At 52.4% G+C, this 25767-nt stretch overlaps 8 protein-coding genes across 8 annotated transcripts; 5 read left to right on the top strand and 3 right to left on the bottom strand.

Moving 5' to 3' along the window:
• The first annotated feature begins 1362 nt into the window (after positions 1-1362).
• B0H65DRAFT_468663 (tRNA synthetases class I (C) catalytic domain-containing protein) lies at positions 1363-4629 on the top strand. Its single transcript, XM_062826972.1, has 6 exons — positions 1363-1773; positions 1824-1922; positions 1990-2016; positions 2072-3019; positions 3080-4094; positions 4182-4629. Exons 1-6 carry the CDS (start codon positions 1528-1530, stop codon positions 4412-4414), a joined length of 2568 nt encoding a protein of 855 aa, XP_062680370.1. The 5' UTR covers positions 1363-1527; the 3' UTR covers positions 4415-4629.
• Positions 4630-4652: 23 nt separating this feature from the next.
• B0H65DRAFT_509649 (uncharacterized protein) lies at positions 4653-6866 on the bottom strand (the record flags this gene model as incomplete). The annotated part of the gene is made up of 7 exons (XM_062828337.1): positions 4653-4777; positions 4896-5159; positions 5286-5395; positions 5494-5575; positions 5685-5746; positions 5825-6126; positions 6294-6866. The coding sequence occupies 7 exons, from the start codon at positions 6864-6866 to the stop codon at positions 4653-4655; spliced, it is 1518 nt and encodes a 505-aa protein (XP_062680369.1).
• A 710-nt stretch (positions 6867-7576) lies between these two features.
• B0H65DRAFT_509647 (GPI transamidase component PIG-T) lies at positions 7577-9580 on the bottom strand (the record flags this gene model as incomplete). The annotated part of the gene is made up of 3 exons (XM_062828336.1): positions 7577-8652; positions 8713-9113; positions 9180-9580. The coding sequence occupies 3 exons, from the start codon at positions 9578-9580 to the stop codon at positions 7577-7579; spliced, it is 1878 nt and encodes a 625-aa protein (XP_062680368.1).
• A 386-nt stretch (positions 9581-9966) lies between these two features.
• On the top strand, positions 9967-11388 carry B0H65DRAFT_468658 (uncharacterized protein). The gene is made up of 2 exons (XM_062826970.1): positions 9967-10162; positions 10256-11388. Exons 1-2 carry the CDS (start codon positions 10135-10137, stop codon positions 11092-11094), a joined length of 867 nt encoding a protein of 288 aa, XP_062680367.1. The 5' UTR covers positions 9967-10134; the 3' UTR covers positions 11095-11388.
• Positions 11389-12208: 820 nt separating this feature from the next.
• B0H65DRAFT_223660 (uncharacterized protein) lies at positions 12209-13925 on the bottom strand. Its single transcript, XM_062822086.1, has one exon. It carries the CDS (start codon positions 13817-13819, stop codon positions 12500-12502), a length of 1320 nt encoding a protein of 439 aa, XP_062680366.1. The 5' UTR covers positions 13820-13925; the 3' UTR covers positions 12209-12499.
• Positions 13926-14773: 848 nt separating this feature from the next.
• On the top strand, positions 14774-16237 carry B0H65DRAFT_223662 (uncharacterized protein). The gene is made up of 2 exons (XM_062822087.1): positions 14774-15294; positions 15355-16237. The coding sequence occupies exons 1-2, from the start codon at positions 15208-15210 to the stop codon at positions 16147-16149; spliced, it is 882 nt and encodes a 293-aa protein (XP_062680365.1). The 5' UTR covers positions 14774-15207; the 3' UTR covers positions 16150-16237.
• Positions 16238-19223: 2986 nt separating this feature from the next.
• Positions 19224-21834, top strand: B0H65DRAFT_428096 (uncharacterized protein; the record flags this gene model as incomplete). The annotated part of the gene is made up of 2 exons (XM_062824733.1): positions 19224-20454; positions 20525-21834. 2 exons carry the CDS (start codon positions 19224-19226, stop codon positions 21832-21834), a joined length of 2541 nt encoding a protein of 846 aa, XP_062680364.1.
• A 2030-nt stretch (positions 21835-23864) lies between these two features.
• On the top strand, positions 23865-25029 carry B0H65DRAFT_549767 (RTA1 like protein-domain-containing protein; the record flags this gene model as incomplete). The annotated part of the gene is made up of 3 exons (XM_062829686.1): positions 23865-24015; positions 24093-24341; positions 24401-25029. The coding sequence occupies 3 exons, from the start codon at positions 23865-23867 to the stop codon at positions 25027-25029; spliced, it is 1029 nt and encodes a 342-aa protein (XP_062680363.1).
• Between the last annotated feature and the right edge of the window lie 738 nt (positions 25030-25767).

Raw genomic sequence — 25767 nt, 5'->3', positions numbered from 1 at the left:
TAATTAATATAATAACCGCCATATATTTTCTTATAACGAACCACCCTGCTAAATAATATAGCGAAATACTTAGAAAGGAAGGAAGAAAAGAAATATATAGAGAGAGGGTATATAAAAGGCGTTTCGTACCCGTAATATTACTTAAAAAGATTAATAACGAACTATTACTAAAGCAATTAATAATATAGCTAATAATACAGCCAAAATTATTATTATATAATTAACTCTAGTGCTAACGCCTTCTCTAATACTCCCGCGGTCAACTCCAATTCCCTCACAAAAAGCTCTAACGCCCTCCCTATCTCCCCATCCCCAAATCTAATAGCCGCTAATCTAGCAATAATTATCTCACAGCTATATATTAATTCCTATCAATTCTAACCAATTTAATTATAAAGTACTAATACCTATTAGATAGTTAATACTAATACTCCAATCCTAACCAAACTAGAATCTCCCTCCCCCTTCTAATTAATAGTAGGAAAGTTCATAAAGCTAGATTATACTAACAATATAATATAATCGAACTCTAGTCGATATAAGACCGCCCCCAATACTTTATTCCTAATATATAAGGGCTCTCTAACATTCTAGGCAGCACTTACATAGCAGGTATTAAAATCAGGGTAGGTACATACATTTTGGGTAGCAAGTATAGTATATATAATATATATAGTTGTAATAGGGCTAATATAGAGGATAGTAGTATTATTAATAACCGTAATATTAACCCTCTCAATAGTGGATAATTGACTAGATTAATAACTCTAAATACCCTCACGTAAAAATAATACGTAAAAGATATAGATCTGGCGATGCGCGGCCATCGATTATATAACCTTAGTTGTATGGTGTGCTGAGCGGCTGGGCTGGGCGGCTGGGCTTACTCAGCGTTAAAAAGTTGGGAGGACTACCCAGGGACCAGTTTGGGACTACCCAGCTACCGATTGCGAGTGGTCATAGCTCCTCAGATGTGGCTGGAGAGAGTCCAGAATTCACAAAAGACCATCAATGCGCCACAGCTGGGTGGAGAACTGTATCGCAATTTGCGGCTTTGTCTTGCTCGACAGGATGTGTGCGAAATATGCAGGTTATGTGATGAATATAGATATGCAACGGACTTGCGTAGTCCTTCGGGCGTGTGAACATTGCATTTATCTATCACACATCTACTTAGGTTAACATTGAACAGAGGTAGCGAGGGAGTGATGCTTCTCCTCTTCTCTCCTCAGGAACCAAACAACCCCTCATTTAGTTTTAGTACCCCTAACCCTGAATGAAGGACATGGTTGCCCCACCCATTCGTTTGAAAGATTGCACCACCTTTCGTGCAGGACACATTCGGGGTGCTATACAAAAGGTGTGGCTTGACTCATTCGTTCTCTTTCAGGTCTGAATACACTTAAGGGCACCTCACTCAGTCACTGTGTTGGAGTCATTCATGCCACGCTGACCTCTCACTCTTGTGACCTTTTGACTAACTCGGGACTTTACATCTGATAGGGCTGGAAATAACTCCACCACCGGATGCACTCCTTTGCCCGTCTACGCGGCCTCATTCCTTCGACCAGGACTATCGCGGCTATTAGTACAAGACCAACTCGTCTTTTTCCTCGTCCTCTCCCTTCATCATACCCCCGCCGCCCATTCTCATCGTCGCCGTTAATCATGGCCGCCATCACCGTTCACAGCACTCTCAAGCCGGGTCCCCCCGTGCCGTTTGTACCAAGGGAGGAGGGTGCCGTTAGCTGGTACGCCTGCGGACCGACTGTTGTATGTACTGAGACCTAGACTTCTACTTGACTTCCATTAACATTTCGTAGTACGATCTCAGCCACTTGGGCCATGCCCGTAACTATGTCTCTACAGATATTATCCGCCGCATCCTTATGCATTATTTTGACTACAAGGTCAACTTTGTGGTGAGTAAACGAATAGATATTTTACCAATGAACGTGCCATGGTCCTCGCGCTAATACTTTACCATAGATGAATTACACAGATGTCGATGACAAGGTGGGTTTAATCTCTGCTCATCCACAAACGTCAATACCAGTCTGACTTTCCCCAGATCATCATCAAGGCAAGGAGAAAGAGGCTCCTTGAGTTGGAAAAGGAGAAGCCTTATACCGCCGAGCAGATCCGCGATTTGATTTTTAAGGCCTTCCAGGCCTACACCAAGAACCTTCCCCTCCTGGTTTCCGAAGATGCTACTCCCTTGGACGAGAAGAACTACCAGGAGCGGAAAGAGGCCGCTTACGGCGTCGTTCTGGCTGGTGGTCCCCTCGTCCCCGAGACAAAACCTGGTGACGCCGAGGCCAAGGTCAAGATGCACCTAAACAACATGGATGCTGCGGCCGAAGCACTTAAGAACGGCTCCGGTCTCGATGCCGCCGAGGACGTCCTCCTGCCCTACCTCGACTCCCTTTACAAGGAGACTATCGACACTAGCGACCAGACCATCTTTACCAACCTCACCAAGACCATGGAGCAGGCCTTCGCTGACGATATGGAGGCCTTGAACGTCCTCCCCCCTGATGTCATCACTCGCGTCACCGAATATGTGCCCCAGATCGTCGCCTTCGTCGAGCAGATTGTCCAAAAGGGATTTGCCTACGAGGCCGATGGCTCCGTTTACTTTGACATTGGCGCCTTCGAGAAGGCCGGTAACACCTATGCTCGTCTTCGCCCCGAGAGCAAGAACGATACTGCCCTGCAAGAGGAGGGAGAGGGTTCTCTTTCGACTGCTTTGGGAGGTAAGAAGCGTTCTGGCGACTTCGCCCTCTGGAAGAAGTCGAAGCCTGGTGAGCCCTACTGGCCCAGCCCTTGGGGTGCCGGTCGCCCTGGTTGGCACATTGAGTGCTCTGTCATGGCTTCCGACAAGCTTGGCGAGCAGATGGATATCCACTCTGGTGGTATCGATCTTGCTTTCCCCCATCACGATAACGAGCTGGCTCAGAGTGAGGCTTACTTCCATGACTGCTGCAAGGGTGAGCATACTTGGGTCAAGTACTTCCTGGTAAGTGTTCTGTTTATGATTTTGCTCGTGTTTCTGATTAGTCACTGACCTTGCATACAGCACATGGGCCATCTTTCCATTGCCGGAAGCAAAATGTCCAAGAGCTTGAAGAACTTCCAGACGATACAAGACGCCCTCGCCTCCACCTACACCGCCCGCAACATGCGTATCGTCTTCCTGCTTAGCCGCTGGAACGACGGTGTCGAGATCTCCCCCGACATGAGGAAACAGGCCGACAACTGGGAGACCACTCTCGACAACTTCTTCACCAACATCAAGGCTCGTTTGTCCGAAGTTGACGCTTCGTCCGGCATCAAGGATCTCTCCCTCTCAGAGGATGCCGGTGCCAAGGGTCTGCTCGAGGACTTCGATCAAGCGAAAAAGGACCTCGACGCCGCCCTCAGGAACTCCTTCGACACCCCCACCGCCATGCAGGTCCTCCTCAAGCTGGTCCGCAACGCCAACATCTACATGAACTCCAGCAACTCCAACGTCCAAGCCCTCGAGTCCGTCGCCCGCTGGGTGACCAAGATCGTCGGCATCTTCGGTCTCGACGCCAACGCCCAGCCTCCATATGAGGGTGGTCTCGGCTGGTCCTCCGCCACCGCCTCCAACAAGGCCAACGTCGACCCACAGACCGCCGTCAAGCCCTACGCCGCCGTCTTCAACCAGGTCAAGCAGGAGGTTGCCGCCCTCGACCTTTCTTCTGGTAACGAGTCCATCAAGTCCCTCCTCGAGCAGCAGAACCCCGACAGCGAGTTTGCCGAGCTCGAGAAGAGCGGCGAGAAGGACGCCGAGAAGCTGGCGCTGCCTTTCATCCGCGCGACTTCCAAGCTCCGCGACGAGCTGCGCACCACCATTTCCTCGGGCGCTGCCCTCGACCCCAAGGTTAAGCAGGCGATCCTTGCGCTCAGCGACCGTATCCGTGACTACGACCTTACCGACCTCGGCGTGCAGCTCGATGACCGCGTTGACGGACCTAGTCTCGTCAAGTTCGTGCCGGCTGCCAAGTTAATTCAGGCGCGTGAGGAGAAGGCTGCGTTGTTGGCTGAGAAGGCCAGGCAGAAGGAGGAGGGTGAGTTTTTTTCTTCTTCTTTTTTTCCACTTACCTTTCCCCATTAAAATCATGACACTAACTGACACCTTCCCAAACAAAAAACAGCCCGCAAAGCAAAGGAAAAAGCCGAGCAAGAAAAGTGGGAAAAGGCCAAGCTTCCTCCCCAAGAGCTGTTCAAGAACGACGCCAAGTACACCGAGTTCGACGCCGACGGTTTGCCCACCAAGCTGGCGGACGGCAACGATGTACCCAAAGCCCAGGTCAAGAAGCTCAAGAAGGAGTGGGAGAAGCAGAAGAAGCTTCATGAGGAGTATCTCGCTAAGTTTGGCTCTGCTTAGAGGGCTGACGCGAAACTGTAAAAGAGGGGGGGGGGTTGGTTGTCTATCCAAGAGAAGGGGTTGTTGCGTGGGATTTTTACCTAAAAGCTATGAGAATTGATATCCCGTTGTGTATTTTCACATGTCCTTTTTGGGTGATGTAGTAGGGTTCTAGACATGCCATGTTATCACGCTTTTCAAGTTGTATTGTAACTCAATCCGCTCGCTACCCTCCCACCCCCTCCTACCTTACCCCCTCTCAAAACCCAGGAAAGAACCCCCCCGGCACCTCCCACTCGGCATCCACCTCCTCTTGCATCACCCGCACCGTCCTCTCCACCACATCCGGGCCGTACTCAAGTTCAACCACCTCTTTCATCGATTCTATTTCCCACGTCAGCAGTCGTCTCCTTCATCTCCCTTAACCCCCCTTACCCACAGTCCAGGATATGCGAAGAAAAAAAGAAAAAAAGGTAAAAAAAAAAAAAAAAAAAAAACTTACTAGGAACCCCCTTCTCCCATCCCTCCCCCCTCAAATACCCCTCCAACTCTTTTGGTGCTATTTCCTCGTCGAAACCAACGTTACTCATCACCTGGATAGCCGAGGCCCGGTTGCGCCGGATCTTTTCGTAGAGGTTTAGACGGGCGTCGATTTCTTCGGAGGATGAAAATGAGGAAGAGGAGGGTGATGGTGATGATAAGTCACCGAGACATAGGCCCAGGGCGAGACCGTCTTCGATGGCTTGGGCGCCGCCTTGGCCGTGGTCTTGTGTTTTTTTGGGTTTCAGTAACGAGGGAGAGAAGGATGAGAGAGGGGAGGGATGAGAGAGGGGAGGGGAGGGGAGAGAGGAGAGGGGAGGGTGAAGGGAGGAAAAAAGAAAAAAAAACTAACGGGGTAACATCGGGTGAGCAGCGTCTCCTACGAGCACTAAGCGGTCTTTGTGCCAGGTTGGGATGGGAGGGCGGTAGAGGAGGGGCCAGCGTTTGAGGTCTGTTGCTTTGCTATACAAGTTTATGGGGAGAGACACTGTTAGAGAGGGAGAGAATATGTTGGTATGGGTACCAACCAACCAGTGGAGGAGGACAGACGACGGACGTACTTGATCACTGCTAGGAGGCCAGGGTGGAAGTCGGAGGAGAGCTTGGAGAGAACTTCGGACTTGGAGACGGGGGCGTGCCAATCTTTAATTGGGAAAGAAGAGTTTGTGAGGGTCAATGAACCGAACCGGTCTTGAGCAAGCACTTTCTGGCATGGGGCGGGGGGGTGGATGAGAGGTGTGCAGGTACTGACCTTCTCGCTTCGCAATATTGGTTTCGTCCCGGAGCATGACGACGAAGTTGAAGACCTCACCACTGCTCACTCATCAATCAGCCCTCTCTTTCCCTTGTTTGGTCCCAATCTCTCCATCTTGAAGCACTGGTTACACTCACGCTCGACACCGATAAGCAATCAACCTCTTCTTCCCCGGCACATCCGGCCAAAGTCGACAAACCTTGGCCTCCTTCTTATCCGAGTCCAAGAAAAACCTCGTCTCCGGATCGTCAGCAATTTCCGCTGTTGGAATCAGGAACCGATAGCAGGTGTTCAGCTTTGGGTCGGGAAGCATCTGAGGCTGGTTCGGGTGTCCGAGGACGTAGTTTACTGCTTGCGAGTGTACCCCGTCGGCAGCGATGATCAGATCTGCGGTTAAGACGGTGCCGTTGGCGAGGGTTACTGAGGGTGTTGAGGGGTCCTAGAGTTTAGGTAAGGTAGGTAGTGATCATGTTAGCAATTAATTCTCTTTACCTCGTTTACAGTTCAAATAGTTCTTCTCACCAGTCACAACTTTTGCTTAATACTTGAAAGAAACGGAACTAATGGTCTTCTAATATGAAGTAGGGTAAGGTAGGTACAACTTACATACTCGACAACCTCCTTCCCACCCTCGATTCTTACCCACCCCTTTCTTTCTTCACTCCTCCTCCTCCCATTCACAGCCTCCTCCTGCCCGCTCACGTTCAGGTTCATGTTGTCAATCTCATTATTCGTATCTAAAACCAATCCCAACAACCCCCCATGTAAATCAACCCGATGCGCATACCACAACGCCCCCCCTCCCCACACCTCTTCATTCCTCGAGTGATCTAATCCCTCACACACTTGCTCCATAGTCTTGGGGTTGACGACCAACATCCCTTCACTTTTCACAAACTTTTGTTTTAACGGGTCTAGGCCCCATCCGCGGCCTGCAGAAGGGTGGCAGAGGAAGCGCGAGATGTTTGGGGGGACATTGATTGCGGCGCCGATTTCGTGGGAGGAGTGGGATTTGGTGGTGGTGGTGGTGGTGGTAGAGGTGGGGGACTTGGGGGAAGAAGAGGAGTGATAGTGGGAGGAACGCTCGAGGATGGTGATTCTGTGCAAAGGGTTCGCACGCCGGAGGGATAAAGCAGTGGAAAGACCGGAGAGGCCAGCGCCTGTTATTATGATGTCCATTTTGTTCGTGGTGTGGGTTGGACAGCTCGTCGGGGTGGGAGGTGGTGATAGGTAAGGATGGATAGTTTGAGATGCTTGCAGGTTTGAGTGAGGCAGTTATGTAGAGCAAGAACGGCAGAGGAAGAGGGAGTAGGTGATTGCTAGATCCCAGAACATATATACCAACATACCCTGCCACACACGCGGTAGCCGAGCTGAAAGGAAAGTGCCATTCATTGCTACAACTTGGGAACGCATGAGATACGGGCAGATACCGAACTGCAGTGTCACCTTGCGGATAAGCGGATGGGTTCTGGAACGAGCCAAAGGAGGGTCCGATACTATAGTCTAATCGTTGGAGGTATCGTCTCTTGAACGACCGTTTTTGCATGACCACGATGGCTTGCCAATGAGGATCAGCAGTGCTGACTGTGGTCATACTTAATATTCAGTCCTCGTTCCGGCCGTGAAACATCCTACCCGGTGAGGAATCCGTTGGGTCAAAAGGATGAGAGACCCTTGCATTTGTTTGCATCGTAACACAGAGAGGTGCTAGGAAGGGTAGAACCGCAGGTCAATCACCCGCCTACCGAAGGATCATGAACTGTTGCCGAAGTCAACCACACTGCCTTCACGTGGAACGGAGCAAGGTAATTCTTACATGTGTACTTCCATTACATAACCCATATACCGGGTGCTTATACACAACAACAAACAGTTCAGTTACATTTTCACTCCGCCTTCTTCTCCTCCGCAGTGACAGCCGGAGCACTCCCCTTCCTCTTCAAAACCCCCGCCAACTTCGCCTTCAACTTATCCACCCCCTTCTTCAACCCGTTCTCCGGGCCCTCATTCGCCGCCACGAACCTCCTCACCAATATATTAAACATGCCGCCAAATGCCAGGGCGATAGCCGTCGAGGTGAAAATGATGACGTTATACGGCATGCTGAAATCGGGTGTAGGCAAGTTGCACAGCAGCGTCGTCGTCCTCAGATTATACGCCGCAAACCGCGAGTTTCCACTGCCACTGCCACTGCTCTTGTCCTTATTCAAGATAGTAATGACAGCAGCAGCCACATCAAACCCGCGATTCGCGTCGGGCGGGTACTCGGTATACCTTAGGATGGACTTCTCAAAGTCGTAGGTGAGGAAGACGGTCGAAGCGGGCGGGACGGTCATGCGGACCTCGAGTTGGGTTCCGCGCGCGCGGTCGACGGCGGGGCGGTAGTAGACTTCCTGGATCAGGGAGTCGGCCTTGCCCGGTTGTCCGTCGACGCGGGCCGAGATGGTGTGCAGGTAGATGCGCATGAACCAGGGGAGGGATTCCATGTAGATGAACTCGACTTCCTGGTCGGGGCTGGGGTTCCGGAGGATGGTCTGGACGCCGCCGCGTTCTTGGCCGTGGCCGGTGAAACTGCGTTCGGCGTAGAGGAGGGGCGTTTCGGGCTTGACGAGGTGTTCGACTACTACTGATCCGTCCTGGGTCTCGGGGGCAGGGAGGAACATATCGAAGTCGTTCTCGGCGGGGAACTCGAAGCAGCGTGAGGCCTGATCGGGGTTCTTCTTCTCGATAGCGCCCTCGGAGGCGAAAACAATGCGCGAATCGGGAACTTGGATGCAGACAGGAGACACGGTAGGGTCGGTCAGTGGGCAGGTTCCCTTGATAGGCCTACCGAAGATGTGGGATAACGACCAATCTTGGTTGGCGGCTGAGTCGGTAGGGAAGCAAGTATCGTGTGCGTGGTACGGCTTCGAGGTATTGCACTTGATGTCGTGAGCCGGAGGTGGCCTGGGAATCGGGTTATCTAAGCCGGTTTCGTCAGTTACAGTCCATAGCCATGTCGTTCAAACATTAGAACACATACCCCTAGGTCTCTTGGATCGATCAATATCCAGAACCATGTCAATGCTCTGCTCGATCTGCAAAACACACTCGCCGTCCTCCGGGCACACGGGCCGGATATCGATCGCCATAGTCTGCCATGAAGAGTCGAAGAGCTTATGTCCATCAAGCAATGACGCGATACCAGCCTTGCCCTTGCATGGAAGAAGCTTAAGGAAGGGTGTCAAGTTCTCGGTACAGACAACTTCATGGGGAAGCACTCCGTATAGCAGGTGCATGTTCGTCGCGTTCGCATCGATGTGGTTGCCCTCGGGCTGGAAGGACATGACCGGACGGGTGGTTCGGGTGCTATCGATGAAGTTGAGGGAAGCACAGAAGAGGCCAGACAGCGCGTTGGTGAGCGTCAGCCATTTGTGATCGGCCCTACATGGTTGCTACAGTTAGTCTGTGTCCAAGTCCGTGATCCGTGGTGTTGGTGATAGAACATACTCCTCGTCTGTGTCTGCCTCCAACCACGCCCACATCTCAACACCTGTTCCACCCTCGCGCGCACCATTCCACGGCCTGGCGCCCCAGCTCTCGGCATCCCATCTTCCCAAGCTAAACCTCAAGTGCAACTCGCGCGTGCCGGCATGTTCGAGGATCTGACCCAGCGACCGGGGGAAGAAACGGAAGTTGTGCGCCTCGAAGGCAGAGAGCGATGTGTTGGAGCGGAAGTTGAAGCTGGCGAGGAGGGCCGACAACGGTAGCGGGCGCAAAATTAGCTGTTCATGGTAGTCGGATCGGGAGTCGGAAATGGAGTCGGCCGAGGCATTCGCGATCGCAGCGTAGGGCGAGAAGCAAAGAAGAGAAAGTAAGGAGAGTAAGAAGGAAGGAAAGAATCGACGCATTGTATTAACCGTATCGCCGTTGTCTATCCATTTGCTTTATTTTTACGTCCACCACAAACTGCCAAAACCAATTTCCGGAGACAATGGCAAGACAGAAGAAGCCCAGGCGACGGAAGATGTGATGGTGACAGTTGTGATGTTGGTGTTGCTGTCAGATCGCAACTTTGGGCCCCCCCCCCCGTTGCTGAGGTGCTGGAGGACGGGAGTGCCTGCCGCGCCCTGTCACAGCGGGACAAGACCCAGAAAATTGTTGATGACAGCACATTTCCAGTGGATGAACAGGGATCATAGCGGCAACAGGGGAACGTGAAAGTGGGTCCACTTCCCCAGCTTCAGCGATCAGGTTCCATCCAACAAGCAGCCTTGCAGCGCGGCTGACTTTTGCGCCTGCATTCAACCTCCAAAATCTTGGGAATTTCTCCCAAACAACAAAACACCATCAACCACGAAAGTCCTTTTACGAACACCGACTCGCGCATTTTCAGTCAAACCGAATCCGAAGACAATTTTCGAACACCGAGACGATTAATAGTTAATAAACAACACCACCAACAATGGCGGCCGAACAGAGAAAGCTGCTCGGTAAGTCTCTCCCGCCACCATCGCATCCTCTCCCCCCCATCCTCCCCATCCCCAAACTCCCACTCACTAACTTCTTCTCCCCTCCCATCCCAGAGCAGCTAATGGGCGGCGGCATCTCCTCCCGCTCCGCCCAACTCTCCCTCACCGACCCCAAAGTCTGCCGCTCCTACCTCGTCGGCACCTGCCCGCACGACCTCTTCACCAACACCAAGCAAGACCTCGGGCCCTGTTCCCGCGTGCACTCGGAGGCCTTGAAAGCCGAGTACGAGTCCCTCCCCGACAGCGACAAGAAGAAGTACGGGTTCGACTACGACTACATGCGCGACCTGCAAAAGTACATCGACGAATGCAACCGACGGATCGACGCGGCGCAGCGACGCTTGGAAAAGACACCGGACGAGATCCGGCAGACGAACGTTTTGCTCAAAGCCATCTCCGATTTGGGCACGACCATCGCCACGGGGCTTTTGGAGGTGGAGATCTTGGGAGAGCTGGGCGAAGTCGGACGGGCGTATGACGAGCTTTTCAGGGTGCGCCAGGCGCAGGCGGCGAAGGCGGAGAAGGAGAGAGAGCTGAAGGCGCTGTCGGATACGAGTGGCCCGTCGGGTCATCAGAAGCTGCAGGTGTGCGATGTGTGTGGCGCGTATTTGTCGAGGTTGGACAATGATCGTAGATTGGCGGATCACTTCTTTGGCAAGATGCACCTTGGGTATGCGCAGATGCGGAAGACGTATGATGCGTTCCCGAAGGAGATGCGTGGAAGGCAGAGGCCGATGGGCGGCATGTCGGGCGGTGGTGGCGGTGGTGATGATGATATGGGTGGTGTGCCGACGGGTCCGGGTGGACGACATGATGATTGGGGAAGGGGCCGTGGACCTAGGAGTGGCGGTGGTGGTTATCGTGGTCGTGGTCCTAGACGTGGTGGATGGTAGAGTACTTGAGGTGATGGTGGCCAGACCAAGTAACGGTCAGTTGGCGTCCAAAAGAGAAACTGGTCGGTTGGAAGCGCGTCAAGGGAGATGGATACCATCCAAAATCTGGCGGTTTTATGTGCATTGAAAAGGCGTTGGGGGCGTTTTACACTATTCGAGCTTGGGATTTGCAAGGAACTCGGAGCTTCTCCCGTTGTGGTCCTTATTTTTGCACCCGTGTATCGAAAACAAAGCTGTTAGTTATATCATGAAAGCGCAGCACACAGATAGGTATAGAATCGATGATACCAGCAATTACACTTTTCTTTGAGCGGACCGCTCGGGTATAGTCTGCAGTGTATATCAAGTGCGGTCCAACTAGTAATGTCTTAAAGTCCTTGTGGTATCAATTCGCCTGTTCGCTTCTACATAATCGCTGTCGTCTAGAGGATATATCTCGTCTCATGGAAAAATCCTTCCAACTCGCTAGTCACAGAAACAAACCCTAGCTTCTATCCTCTCTACCGTCAAGTTGCGCTTGCATCTCAGGATCCGTCCATTTAAATACACCAGTCGCCCTTGGGTAAGAAAAATTCCCATTACTCCCTGCCTCGCTACCAACGTCGAGGTACTCATCTGATGTCGCCTCTGCCGCATCGGAATGCCTGTCGGGACCCGTCCACTGACACATTTGGGTAATATCGGATTCCATTACCCATTTCATAAAGTCTTCGGGGTTCTCATATTGGCGAATAGATCGTTTATTTTCATCGTGCTCCCTTCTCCAATGTTGATCGTCCATCAATGTTTTGTAGCGTACTGTAAGTGGCAACCAACCGGATAGTGCGTGGCTCACTTGTTCTTCTATTGACCTCTCTGCGAGTTCCTGTTGTGTTTTCCTGTGTTCCTTTTGATATTGCTCGAGTCCTCGTTGTACCTCCTCCGCCTTTGATGGTTTGAGAGATTGGAGGCCAGCCGGTAACTGGCCTGGCGCTGGAGTAATATCAGCCGTCGCTCCTTTGAGAATTCGGCGGGCAGCGACTATCAGATCTGAAGTTGGAGTGAAATCAACCTTCGGTGGTTCGAGATCTAGGTGGGCAGCCACCCTTTGGGCTGGAGCTGAGATGAGATTCGTCACCTTCGCTGGCTTTGCTGACTCATGCTCCGGTGTTGGCTTTGCCGACTCATGCTCCAGTGTCGGCTCTTTATTGACTGTGTCTTGCGACTCAGATTTATAGTAACCTTTTGGGCGTTTCATTGGAATTAACCTTGGTTTGGTACGAGGAGGGTTCTCATTGCTCGCCAACGGGCTCTCTGCGTTCGGCGTATCCTGTACATTCGCTGGAGTTTTCTGGGACTCATTCTTTGACATGGTGAGATTGGAGCGAATGGTTGAAGCGAAGGTTGGCCGCGCATAGGAAGGTTTCTAGTTTTCCTTTGACTTCGCCTGCGCGTCCGCCGCCTCCTTTGCCTGTGCCGCCTTTTTCGAAATACTTTCTTCCACCTCATCGTCCCATCTGCCGACAGCAGGCGAGAGGGGCAAGGAAGCAAAGGATAGGGGAGCGTTTGTGCTGACTTGCGGTGCGGTGGATTTGCTGCCGGGGAGCGCAGGGAACTCGTCGGGGGTCAACTTCGGTTTGTCGGCCTTTGGTGCACCAGACCCAGGCCCGGAGCGTTCAGCACGAGGGGCCGCTGGGCCATCCGCCTTCCAGTCCCTGCCACGGTTTCGGTGGTTGTCACGCTGATAAAACCGCTGACCAGACTCGTTCTCCGGGTCCGGCTCGAAAAGGGTGCGGCCGCCATACCCATCACCTCCCCCACGCCCTCTTCCGCCACCGAATCCCCCTCTTCCACCACGACGTCCACCACGGTAACTGTCTCCTCGCTCATTGCCGTCAGCCGGGTCTTGCGCCCACGATTGTGTGTTTGCAACCCCCTTAACACCCCTGTAGCCTCTTCGATCCTCCTCTCTCATGCGCTCCTCCTTACCCTCGTCCCAAGAGCCACCCTCCTTGGCGCCCATAGCGCGCATCTTACGCTCACGGTTCTTTTCCCGCTCATCCTCCATCTTCTTGCGGTCTTCCTCGGCAGCCTTCCTCTTGGCCGCTTGTTCAGCACGACGTTTCCTATCCTCTTCCATGCCCTTAGCGTAGGCGGCAGCATGCTCAGTTTCGTCACGCTGGGCTTGTTCGAAACGCTTAGTTTTCTCGGCGGCTATAATACGCATCTTCTCCATCTTGGCTGCCAGTTCGTCTTCAGTAAGCTTGGTGCGTGGATTCGCGCCGGAACCGATTCTCGCAGCCGACGAGACGCTCGCAGTGTTGCGACCAGCTTCCTTGTCCCTGGCTTCTTTCTCGCGAAGTTCTTTGGGGGCAGAGGGAGGTGCGTTGGAGGTTGACTGCTGTTGTTGAGATTGAGTCGCGCTGTTGTTGCTCGCGCTGTTGTTGGCTTTAGGGTGACGATTGTTGTTGCGCGGTTGCTTTTCAGGACGATTGGCAGGGGCGTGACGCGAGTTGGCAAGTCCTCTGGGTGCTTGAGGCGCGGGGGCAGACTTCTGAACAGGCGCTGGCTCGGATGGTTGAGAGAGTTCCACGGCAGTGGAAGCAGGACTCGTGATGTTCGTGTCTTGGACGGGCGCTCCTGTTTCCGTAGAGATGGTCGCGACCTGCTCCTCAGGCGCTACGGGCTCGAAATCGTCGGCGAAGAGATCGTCGTCAGTACGACCTCCATACTGTTCGGGGTCCATGGCTCCGGTAGTATATGTTTAACGCTTAGAGAATGTAATTGAAGGATGTTGGTGAAGCGAACGTGGCCTCTGAAAACGCCGGTTGTGATAGTAGGGCCAGAGTGGTTGTGGTCGTTTAAGTACTTCTGGACCTGGCGAATGTCGAAGGCGAATCGAGAAGCAGAAGGTCTGACCGAGACGATATGTACAAAATTCCAGACAATTCGGTGTGATGAAGGAAAGGACGAATGGATGGTTGACTGTTCTGTTGGCTGGGACACAACGAAGTCGCAGGTGGGGCAAGCAGAAGGTCGGGCAGGCGGGCGCGGGAAAGCATCGGAAAGCACAGGCGGGGCAGGCAGTGACAGTCGAGGGGAAAAGGCGGGGGCAGGCAAGCGGGGGTAGCCGGGCGGGCAGGCAGTGGGACAGCGCCAAGGGACCTGATTTCCTTCCACTTTCAACTTCTCGCTCTTGCAAGTTGATGCCATTTCCAACTTCCTCGTTTGGACTTCAACCACTCTGTAGCGATCCACTTTTCTGAGAGTTCCCGCCCTGAATCTTGACAGCTTCGGACTCAATATCTGACCACATACATAATCGTTGACTTAATTCACAAGATTCGCGTACACTTTGGGCAAAGCCTCACTGGGCAACACCTCGCTTTGTTGGTGTTTTCCCACATGAAATGGGCTAATATCATGTGCAGTGCAACCACACTTGTCACTCGGCGAACTCAACTAGCCATAAATCGAGTGACTGCGGCACATATATCACAATTTAACGCCTCCTCGCTTCTCAACGACGGATCTCGGCTGCTGGATAAGCCTATCGTGAGCAGGGGATTTGACGATCCTGGCGATGCAAGTTGGCCGTTGGATTTGTGATTGAGGCTCTACGCCGTGTACTAGCGTCTTTCACAAGCGAGTGCGAGAATGGAGCACTTCACCACCTTCCCGTTCCCGCCGTCCCACTGTCTCACCTTTCTCGCGGTTCTTGTTGGACCCAGAGGTTCCACCATCCCAAGGTCAAGGAGGGCCTTCCGGGCCCAGATCACACAAGCGAAGGGGGGCCTGTCATCTTTCTTTGTTCACCACTTCGCGACTTCAGGAGTTCTCAAATGTTTAACGATGAAGAATGCCCACCCATTTGCTACCGAGTGCGAGTGGCCGAGGTCATCTCCATCCGGGCTGCAACAGTCTCACCCTCAGCCAGAATATCAGCCCCCGGTGCCCCCCGCAGCCGACGTAACGCTCACCTTGTTCTGACTTATAAATGATCCCATATATCTTTAGTGCCCATGTCCTCTTACCAAACCCATTCCCTTCCCTTTGTTCTTTTTTAATACTGTATACATACGTTTTTGAGCACATTTTATATTTACAAAACTATCAACATCAGTCATTGTCAAGATGGGGGACACTCTTGAAAAGCCAGACTTCCGACCAATCTTTAACCCAACCAAGCAACGCCCGCTTGGAAGTCCTCCGCCCAAGGAGGTAAGCACTTTGCCCATCCTTTTGAGAATGTCGAGAAGCTAAAACTAACATTCCCCAAAGATTATCATCAAAGATGCTTTCAGACTTCGCACTCTGATGGCCATGGGCGCCCTCGCCCAGATCCTCCTCTTCGCCATCCTGCCCTACCGTTATGCCGTTGTCCCCGCCTTGATCCTCGCCCTCCAGTCCATCGGTTCGACCATCGGCCAAATGCTCTTCTACAAGACCAATGAAAACCCGTTCATGACGGGGGTTGTCCAGGGCATCACCAGCGGCCAGCCTCCCTCATGGCAAACCGGTCGCTACCCCAACGCGCCCTGCTCCAGCCCCATCGTCGTCTTCCACCTCGGCGTCTCTTACAACCACCCGCTGGGCCCCGCCTGCCCCGGCGGCAACGAATTCTACACCCACTTCATGAACATGATCAAGGCCATGAACGAGAAGAAGGAGGAGTACGGCCTCCTGGGCATGTCCAACTGGAAGCAGACCAAGCGCGCGACCCACAACGCCGGTCTGGTCATAATGTACTTCCGCAACGTCGAAGGGCTGCACAAGTTTGCGCACGACAAGGAGCACCGCGATGGCTGGGATTTCTTGCACGATTTCCGCAAGAAGGGATACAACCACATCACGGCGCTGCATGAGACCTTTGAGGTGCCTGCGGGCGCCTGGGAGTCTATCTACCTGGATTCGCCGCCCATTCTTATGGGAGATACCACTATCAAGGTTACGGAGAAGGATGGAAGCTCGACTTGGTATAAAAGTCTGGTTGATGCGTCGGTGAGGCCGTTGACGGGAATGATGAACAGGATGGCGAGGGGTAAGGCGACTGCGAGGGAGCGGTATGCTTACTAGAGTTGGGTCGTGAGTTGAGATGGAAAGTTGTTAGATCTAGTGCAATAGGGAGGATAGGCAGCGAACTGAGCAACAATATACCTACTCTTTTCAACAAGCGGTACGCCTCGATGCAACAAGACGACAATGCCGTGAAAGATTCAGGTATTTACAACTACGACCGACCATCCATCCGTCAAGTGACCCCTCCTCGGGACGGCTTCCATCCCAACTCCCGTCCTCGCCTCTCGCCTGAGGCGCCACTAGCCACCAGCCAGCGCCGCGTCACCCTCGCAACAAGCAGCTCCCGCTCCTTCCATCTTCCACTTGGAAACCACACCCGGGTCCCAGACCACCTTATAAGCTCCCTCATCCCGTCCTAGCAAACGGGTCTACCACAAAAACTACCCTCGTGGTCAAGTGGTCGAGCGGTATGGTGCGTTGCTCACAGCCACCTTTCTTCAATACCTGCTCGAACCACATAGTTCTCAGAACAATACCCCGTCAGAACAAATAGGCCGGAACGTTTGTGAATGTCAGACAGAACTGCGGTTCACGTTATTCCGCGCCATCTTGAGTAACCGGTACCTACGCAGTAGAGGAAAGTTGTAGCAATCGAGATGGAAACTGAAGACGGGAGAAAAGAGTTCTGAGGACGGACTCGGTTCAATCCCGGGTCGGTCGTCCCTTTTTTTGGGTAGTTTTTTTGCAGGTTTCTTTCCACTACCCCTTTCATCCCTTTTTGGTTTTGAAGTGTGAGATCAATCTCCTTGTGTGCTCGTTCGTCTGTTTGTCTCGCTGTTGCTAATATGGTTTGATTTTGTTGTCGCATTTGGGTTTACCGTTCGCCATCTTGGAGCTCCTCTATCTGTCTCTTGCGCCCCTTTTGTCGCGAGCTGAGGACGTCCAGCGCGAGCGGGGGATGATTGAAGGGTCACTGCCAATAAATATTACATTACATCAACAACTACCGCACTCACCGTCCACAACTCCCCATGTTAGATGATGCATAAGGTACCTTTCAGATTCCCAGGTTTTATTTTGTCCAAGTCACGTTTCACTTCACTTCACTTGACCATCATCCTCTTCGGGCTTCAACTGATCAGTGTCAACGGATCTATCAACTTCCTTCTTCCCCAGATGTCACACACACACCCAATTTGGCGACACACCCCGGAAATCCCTGGCAACCTCGTAACTGTATCAAAATAGTCTTGGGGATAAGATTCCAAAGTCAAAAAGAACTGGTAAATCGCACGCTGACAGATTCGCGAGGTCGGAGTGGATAACTTCATGGAAAACTCACCTGGAGACCCCGCAAAAGACCAGTGAGAGAATCATGTCTTCTGTCAAACTTAGATCACCTGATATCGGAGTTTTATCATCTTCCCTCAAGGTGTTTGAGTGGAGATTCAAAGAGTGATCAACATAGGTGGTCATGATCTGTTAGTGGAAGTTACCTATATGCTTGTGGATCACGGAATCTTGATGGGATCGAAGTTGTCATATGGAACTTCTCTATGGTTAACCCCAGTGCCATCTCGGTGCATTCCAGTACAGGCATCTAGCTTCACTCTTCACATCTATCGCGATGATATCGTTGAAGTTGATGATGTCGATGTTGAGCAAGATACTTCATGTACCCTAACCCTGTGACACTCTTGCCCCTGTCGTTGTGCATACTTCAAACCTCGGAACATCGATCATGACATTGTTCTAGCTCAAAGAAGCCAAAAGCTTCCAACCGCAACTAAACGCATAAAGAAGTCAATCTCTCAACACTTACCAATGTGGGTTACCCCGTGCTTGGCTGGCGGTCAACATGTCCATCAGGGACCAACATCGCCAACCGAAATCTGCACTAATTTCCGGAGCTTGGATCCGGTATTGAACCGATTCGTTGTTTCGATATCGAAACAGTTTCTGGAAAGCTATTTTGAGATTACAAAGAACTCGCGAGAACTAAACAATACCATTATCCCGAGGGACTGGTTGTCAGAATCGATCGGGAAATAACCTTGAAGAAGAAGAGGAAGCTCTTTGCTTTTTGAGAGACATGCCGAGGTACCTGTGGAGGCTCATGATGGAGGCCGCAATTCCCGTTGACGTCCGGGGGCAGCAGCGAATCGTGGACGAGATCTCGAGTTTTCCGGGGAAATTGCATCCAGGCGTCAGGCCTGACGTCGGTACTATGTACAGGGACGGTACAGTGGCCTCCCTTGTTGGCGCGGCGCAGGCCAATCACGAGCAAATCAGCGTCCAGATCCGGCATGTCGTTCAGTGAATGGGCCACTGATTGACCAATCGGTGCGGGAGACCGCGAGAATGACAGGCATTCCAAGGACAACTCCTTTAGCACGTGTTTGTGCCTTGTATCTCGGCCGAGCAATCCTGGCGTTTGTCTTGTGGTTCGCTCATTGTATTTGTCCCGTCCTCTCCCACATTGTCCATTTCTTGCATCTGTATGGCCATCAAAGGCCTTTGTTGACGTCCTTCCTGGTTTTATGATTGCTGGCTGCTTCCATTCAGCTTCACTGGTGCTCGCCTCAGCTCCCCATCCGCCTCCATCATCCATCTCGAGGTCGTCAGTCGTCCGCTCTATCCGCACCAAGAAGAAAACAAACCACAGGCACGGTAGGCCTCCTCCTGCGCGAAAAAGTCGCCCAGACTTTCTCCTTCCAAGGTATTAAACCCTTTTCCATGGCTGGCTCGTGGCATAGGCCCACGCGTACAGCATGGACCTATGGTGGCGCCTGCTGTCATCAGATCGACAAAAGCAATCGAAGGAAACGGGGCAATCAAGCGCCGTAGAGGAGCATCCAGTACATCAGTTACACACAGCGCCACAACTACGCGCCGGATTGGCCAATCTCAATACGAATGACCACAACCGCCCGATAGAAGCTCGATCGAACAAGAATTCTGATACTCCTGTTTCCACCTCTGCTCCAGCTCCTCTCTATGTTCCTTTTGTTCCTGCCACACCACTTCGAACTTCGCTCTTTTCTCTCGCTTCTCCTTGCTCTCCAGCTTATTCGACTGATTCCTCACCTGCATCTTTGTCGCTGGCCTACTCCGATTATGACACGGAGCTCATGGCCCTCTCGACCCCGGAACTACTCGATACCCGCCGCCAACATAGGGATAATACCCCAAAGGCTTTGGCAACACAGAAGGGCGGTATTGTGACGGACCGAACAAATTTCTACAACAGCCGGCAGTATGTGCAGCGAGCGAGTGGCAGCGGCATGATGCCCAATTCGACACCTTCTACCAACATGTACCGTCCCACAAGGCCACCAAGTCTGGATGTCCAACTTTCACGCCAACAAAAGAGGTTATCGCTGCTGGGAAGGCCATCGCCTGCGTATAGTGAGGCAACCAGTGCCAGAAGCAGTCTGGTGAGCCCAACTCAGCGAAATCCTCCGGCGCGGAACTCATCGTCCAATCGACTCCTTCCCGGACTCGGTCTCCCGGACCATCCCCGGCAACGGTTTACTTACCACCCCTCCGGCGGCCTACGGACTTCGACCATATCCGAGGACGCTCCCAGCGAGGGAGAACTGGCCTCTGAAATCTCCGCCGCCATACTGAAGGAAACTGAGGAGAACGCCGCGGCGGAACAACCATCCACAACGCTCAAGATCTGGGGCGCGGTGGCCAGATGTCTGGAGGAAATCACCGTCTCACTTGGACCGCCAAATCCAAGTGCGCAGGCGGTATCTGCACCACCAAGCATAGCATGCGCTCCACAACTAAGAGCCACACCATCCATAAGGAGAATGTCGAACTCGGTACAATCGGTGGGACCGCGAAGGACGTCTTACGATGTTGGAGCCAGGAACGATCTTCCGTCCCGGCATCGGAGGGTGATGAGTAGCAGTTCCATCCGAAGCGGCCGACAGGATCGCGATCTGGAAGCGACATATGCGATGGGTGAGCAGGGGGTGGAGGAATACTCCTGCCCATTCCGGGTGCGCAACCCGGTTCGCTTCAACATCCGCGACCACGAAGTTTGCGCCATGACTTCTTTCGAATCTCTGGCCGACTTACGACACCATGTGATGTCTTATCATCGAAGGCGCGCAATGCCTCATCAGTGCCAGCGATGTAAGGTCGGTTTCCCCACACAAAGATTCTTGGACGACCATTTGATGCTCCCCAAGGATGAAATGTGCGACACAGTGCCGGCGGGGACACCCCGCAATCCCGAGGATGGGATATCTGAGGATGTGGATAAGACTTTGGCCTCTGGCAATGGCATCCGAACCTGGGATGACTTATGGCGTCTGATCTTTCCCATGGATGATCAGATCCCTAGTTCCGGTAAGCAGCAAAGCCGAGAGCCTCGAGCTGACCTGATGAAGGAAGCTATGACAACTAACTCACCATGCAGACTTCCATCCCGTAATCGAACTAGCCGAAGTCGAGCAGCAATTCGACGAGGGCCAAGAAGCGCTGAAAACGCACTTGCAAGAGACACTTCGACTCTTAATTCCGGAGGCCATGGACGACGCCTACCGTAACTTCTTGACCGGCCAACTGGAACTGGTCTTTGAGGCGCACAAAGCCAATACCATTAGGAAATGTCTCCACCGCATTCACGGCAGCACCAACAACGACACCACCGGTGGAGAAAACACCTCGCCAGAGGACAAGAGGCGTCGGTCCTCAAGCGGCGCCGGTAACGTAAACCTAGCGCGCCGCTCAACGCGCAGAAACCGGCAAAGCGCCATCCTTCAGGGTTCTCGCGCCCAAGAAAGGCATTCATCAACATCAGATGGCCTGTTCTCCCCCTCCTTAATCCCGCCGTGGCAATCAAGGCGGGGAAGCAACACGCCCAGTAACATCAGCAACAACAATACTAACAAACCGACATCACGGCGAATGTCAGACAACACCCGCAGCCGACCAAATCTTACCGGCAACCCCCCAACCAGCCCCAGACGTCTCTCCCCCCACCCAACACCCACCCTCTCCGTCTCCGCCACCGTAACGACCAACGAGTCTGACGACGGAGCTCTCAAATCACCCACCACACCCGCTTCCGCTTCCGGTTCAGCGCCTTTCCTCGGTGTCGTGTCCTCGGACAACGGCATCGAACCCTCAACTATCACCCACTGCACCTGCGCCTCCTCCTCCACCTGCCGATGCAACGAACTCCTGGCCTTCGGCATCCACCATAACAACCATTACCACGGGCATCCTCCCGCCCGCCCCAAAACAGCACCAATCCCCTACCGGGAGCGTATGGAAGAACTGTCTGTCCCCAAGCATCGGTTGCGCCACCAGCCTGCTCTGCAAGTCAGGACGACGGGCATCGATCTAAACGGAGGATTGGAGGGGCGAAGGGCTTGGACGGGTGATGTCCGGATGTATGAGGATGATGACAGTGACGATGATGATGAGGATTTAAACAACGTGTTCTTGAGGCCGAAGACGGGCGGGAGTTTGGATTCGGCTTTTCGAGGAGCCATGTCAGCGAGGGAGGTGAGGGATGTGAGGGAGTCGTACTCGCCGCAGAGCTTTAAGGAGAGGTTGTTGAGTAGGGGGGGTAGTTCTAGGGGGTTGAAGGGGGTGTTGGTGGAAGGTGGTTCGGGGGAGGAGGAGGCTCAGACGCAGGGACTAACTGGGAATGATGGAAATGGGGGGAGTGGTAACGGTTCTGAGGAGACGTCGAGCCAGAGGGGGAGTTGGATGGGTTGATCTTGGTTTGACCGAATGAGCTTCCTTGGATGTGAAGAGCCTACCCAGACTTAGCTGGAGTCGTGATCAGAGAGAGTATGGGATTAATCTGAAGAAAGAAAGAAAGGAAGGAAGGAGTATGATAGCTAGTTCTATTGCTCTGAGAGTTTACGCGGATATCTTGGATATTCATGGGAACAAAACAACTTAGTTGCCATTTTTACTAGAAGAATGATAATGAATAATGATAGCTGTTAGCATACAGTCCAACGCTGGTTTGTTTGTTAGCTCGAGACCTCATGTAAACATTCTCAGGTGTTTTCAGATCCGATTCATGCGTGTCGATTTATAATTAAAGTCTGATCGGTCTTCGAGTATCCCAATTCTGGTACTGAATATGTCATGTTAAATCTTCTTGATGCATTTTCGATTCGTACTTAATCATTTCTATACGTCCTTGCAAGTTTCAGGATAGTTCGGGATAGATCTCGTCCAAAATAGCAGGAGTATCAAACTAACAAACAAACCAGCATTAGATTGTAGAGGTTGCGGGTGGAAGTTGCCGTTTGGACTTGGGATGTCAGCTAGCTTTGGAACACCTAGATCTCGAGTAAAATCAGTCATCCGGCAATATCAGACCCATCACAACCAAATGGCATCTGCGATGCATCCATCAAGGTCCTCCCGTCAGTCCTTCATCGTCGGGTTCAATCGTGTCAGCGACATCAACTCTTTAGTGTAAGTGGCCGTCATGGAGCTTCGCTCTAATCTCAACCCAACCGAGGCGGAGTCAAGGTAAGGTAAGCATCATGATATTTTTGCTACTGAAAGCAGAGGTGAAGATGCATTGTTGGTTGGTCGTTGATGAAGTTGCAGGCAGGTTGTTGCTTCTTTCATCAGACATCAGACATCAACAAGTGAAATACTACAGCCCATACAGACCCTTACCCAAATCCTTATTAGCGCTTATCGTTGATGACGGGAAGTTGTTGCTTCTTTCCATCAACACTGGTCCCTCGACCCAAATCCCTTATCGCCCCGTATAGTCGCTTATCGTATACGCGTATATCTCACAAAACTGGGGACCGAAACCGAACCAAACCGACTACGCTAAACCGTATTGGGGTGACTGTTCTTCAACTTGTTCGGGATGGGACTCGGACTGGGACGAACTCAGCCTCAACTCAAACCGAGAAGCGCCAGATCGGATTCATCGCAAAAATCTGAGACCCTGGAATTCGGAATACAATACGCGTATAGCCCGGCAAGGAGGCCCGAGAAGCTTAGCTTGACCATCTTGTCAGGCTTTCCAGTCTCCAGTGAGGACAGAGGACACTAACGGGATACGGAGGAAGTAGGCGAGGTTGTGAGGAACTTGAGTAGAGCTATGCGCGTATAGACTTGCGTGTAGACTTGCGTGTAGATCTTCGAATACGGCCTACCAACGGTCCAAACGGCCCGCTTCTTTCCACTTCCACTTGTTAAGCTTGTCTTATCACTCTGCTGCAGCAGCAGCATAGCCGTTGGTACGGTAGACGGTAGGTAAGGTAGACAAGTCCAATCCAGCCCACCTCAGTCCAGGCAGGCAGGTGAGGTAGGGCAGGGCGGTAAGGTAGCGGGTATCAAATAGCAGATTCGCTGTGCGCAGCAGCGGAGATACTCCGCAATGTGGTTTGGTTTGGTTTGGTCGAGGTTGCGGTTGAGGTTGAGGCTGTGAACTTTTGTCTGAGGATACCTAGATTACGCGTTTAGGTATCCATGTTTCCTACCGACCTCTATGCTTCTGGAAGTACTTGCTTCGGTTTTTCCTCGTAAGGGTTTAAGGGGCTGTGGTACCCTTCAATTCCGAGCTGGAGACGGGACTTACATATATCCTGAAGCGGCGCCGGTTTCTGGGGATGTTGTACTCATCATCATCATCATCAACATCAGTAGCCCGACATTTCTTTCTTGTCCCTCTTTTCTTCCGTCTTTTTCCTCCTCAACCTCTTCTTTTGGCCTACCTAGAAGATCTTTAATCTCAACCGCCGCATCCTCGAAGGCTCGCAACCATGTCAGACTTTGAGTTCTTCAAATATGACCCGTCCCTAGCAGCCAACGCCGTCTTCGTCGCCTTGTTCGGCATCACCGCCGTCGGCCACACGTTTCTGCTCGTTAGGAACAGGACGTGGTACTTTATCCCGTTTGTGTTGGGATGTCTTTGTACGTTTTCATCCGCCGTTGAACGCTTTACCCAACCCGACACTTGCAGTTCGCTAATCATCGATGCCGAACAACAGTCGAAGCGATAGGATATATCGGCCGTATCATCGCCGCTGGCCAGACGCCCAACTGGACCTTGGCGCCGTACCTCGTCCAGAGTCTGCTAATCCTCTTGGGACCTGCCCTCTACGCCGCGTCGATCTACATGATTCTCGGACGGCTCATTCGCATGCTGGAGGCGGAGGCGTACTCGGTCATCAGGGTGAACTGGTTAACCAAGCTTTTCGTCTTGGGTGACGTCTTGTCGTTCCTGGCGCAGGGTGCTGGTAAGTTACACTCCCTACATCATATTGCTAGTCAGCATGCTAACAAACACGAAAAACAGGCGGCGGCATCCTCGCCAAAGCTTCCTCCGCCAAAGACCAAGACCTCGGCAACAACGTCGTCCTGGGCGGGCTGGGCATCCAAGTCTTCTTCTTCGGGCTCTTCATCATCACCACCATTCTCTTCCACGTGCGCATCGCCGCCAACCCCACGCCCAAATCCCACTCCGTCACCGTCCCCTGGCGCCAGTTCCTCTGGGCCCTGTACGTGACCAGCTCGCTCATCTTGATCCGCTCGCTGTTCCGCATGGTCGAGTACGCCTTGGGCTGGGATTCCGTGTTGATGAGGCGTGAGGTGTACCTGCTGGTGCTGGACGGCATGCTCATGGTCATTGTTAGTACTGCGTTTTTGTGGTATCATCCCAGCAGAATTCTGGTTGGGTATAAGCAGGTGGGGATGAGGTCCGTGGATCTAGAGGGAACGACGGTCGAAGGAGAGTACACCATGACATCGTATGGCGGCGGGCAGCAAAGTCCGAGTCCGAGTCCGATTCCTAGCGCCAACCTGAAGGCGCATGACTCTCGCCAGTCGTCGTCAGGGGGGAGGAATAGTTTGATGTTGGGCCAGGGTAAGCACCACCGCCAGACGCCGTCGGATGACGTGAGCTCATACACCCCGTTGCGCAGATGAGAGGATGAGGGGATGAGCGTGGCAGTCGAGGGGGCTTGGTTGAGGTTTGTGTTTGGTACAATTTGGGTATGTTGCCTATAGACGGTGGTTAGGTTTTCTTTTGTCATGAGTGGAAAGACGGACGATTGATGTCTGTTCAGCGGGATGTTAGAAGGGCGTTTGGCGGTTAACATTTTCTTTTGTCTGATAATTGTCTTGTTTGATCGGTAACGAACAGAGAGACGCGAGAAATAATGTGTATAGACTTGGGATATAAATGTCATGGGAGATCAGAATCAACTGAGATAAACACAAACGTCGATCTCAACTCAACGAGCTCAACGGTGGTTTCCACCGTAGCTTGTCATCCCGTATCAGCGCGCAAGACCGCAAACAGCTCTGAAATGCTGTTCATGTGGTTCTTGAAGCAAACATTGGACGGGCAACGCGATGATGTAGCCTCCTTCGTTCTTTAATCCGAAGATCCGGTGCCAGAGATCATCAGTCATAACCGCAGGGTTCAACCACCACGAGCTGCCCAACTCCTCGTCGCGATGTCGAGGTGTTAATAAGATGACTGCCGGCAGGCAAACAGCAAGCAATGAGAAAAGAGCGGTGAAAACGGGCAGAATTCCCAAGAGGACGAGATGATGAAGGTAGCATCGAACATCCGCGACAGCCACCATCAAGCAGAGCATACAGGTAGGAAAGAAAAAAACTGTTGAAAGCTCATGAGAAACAGATACATAACTGTTCCAG

The sequence above is a fragment of the Neurospora tetraspora genome, assembly GCF_033439725.1.
Source record: "Neurospora tetraspora strain CBS 560.94 chromosome Unknown B0H65scaffold_5, whole genome shotgun sequence".
Lineage (NCBI taxonomy): Eukaryota > Fungi > Ascomycota > Sordariomycetes > Sordariales > Sordariaceae > Neurospora > Neurospora tetraspora.
The sequence above is the reverse complement of the archived record's forward strand: the minus strand, read 5'-3'. Positions and strand labels throughout refer to the sequence as shown.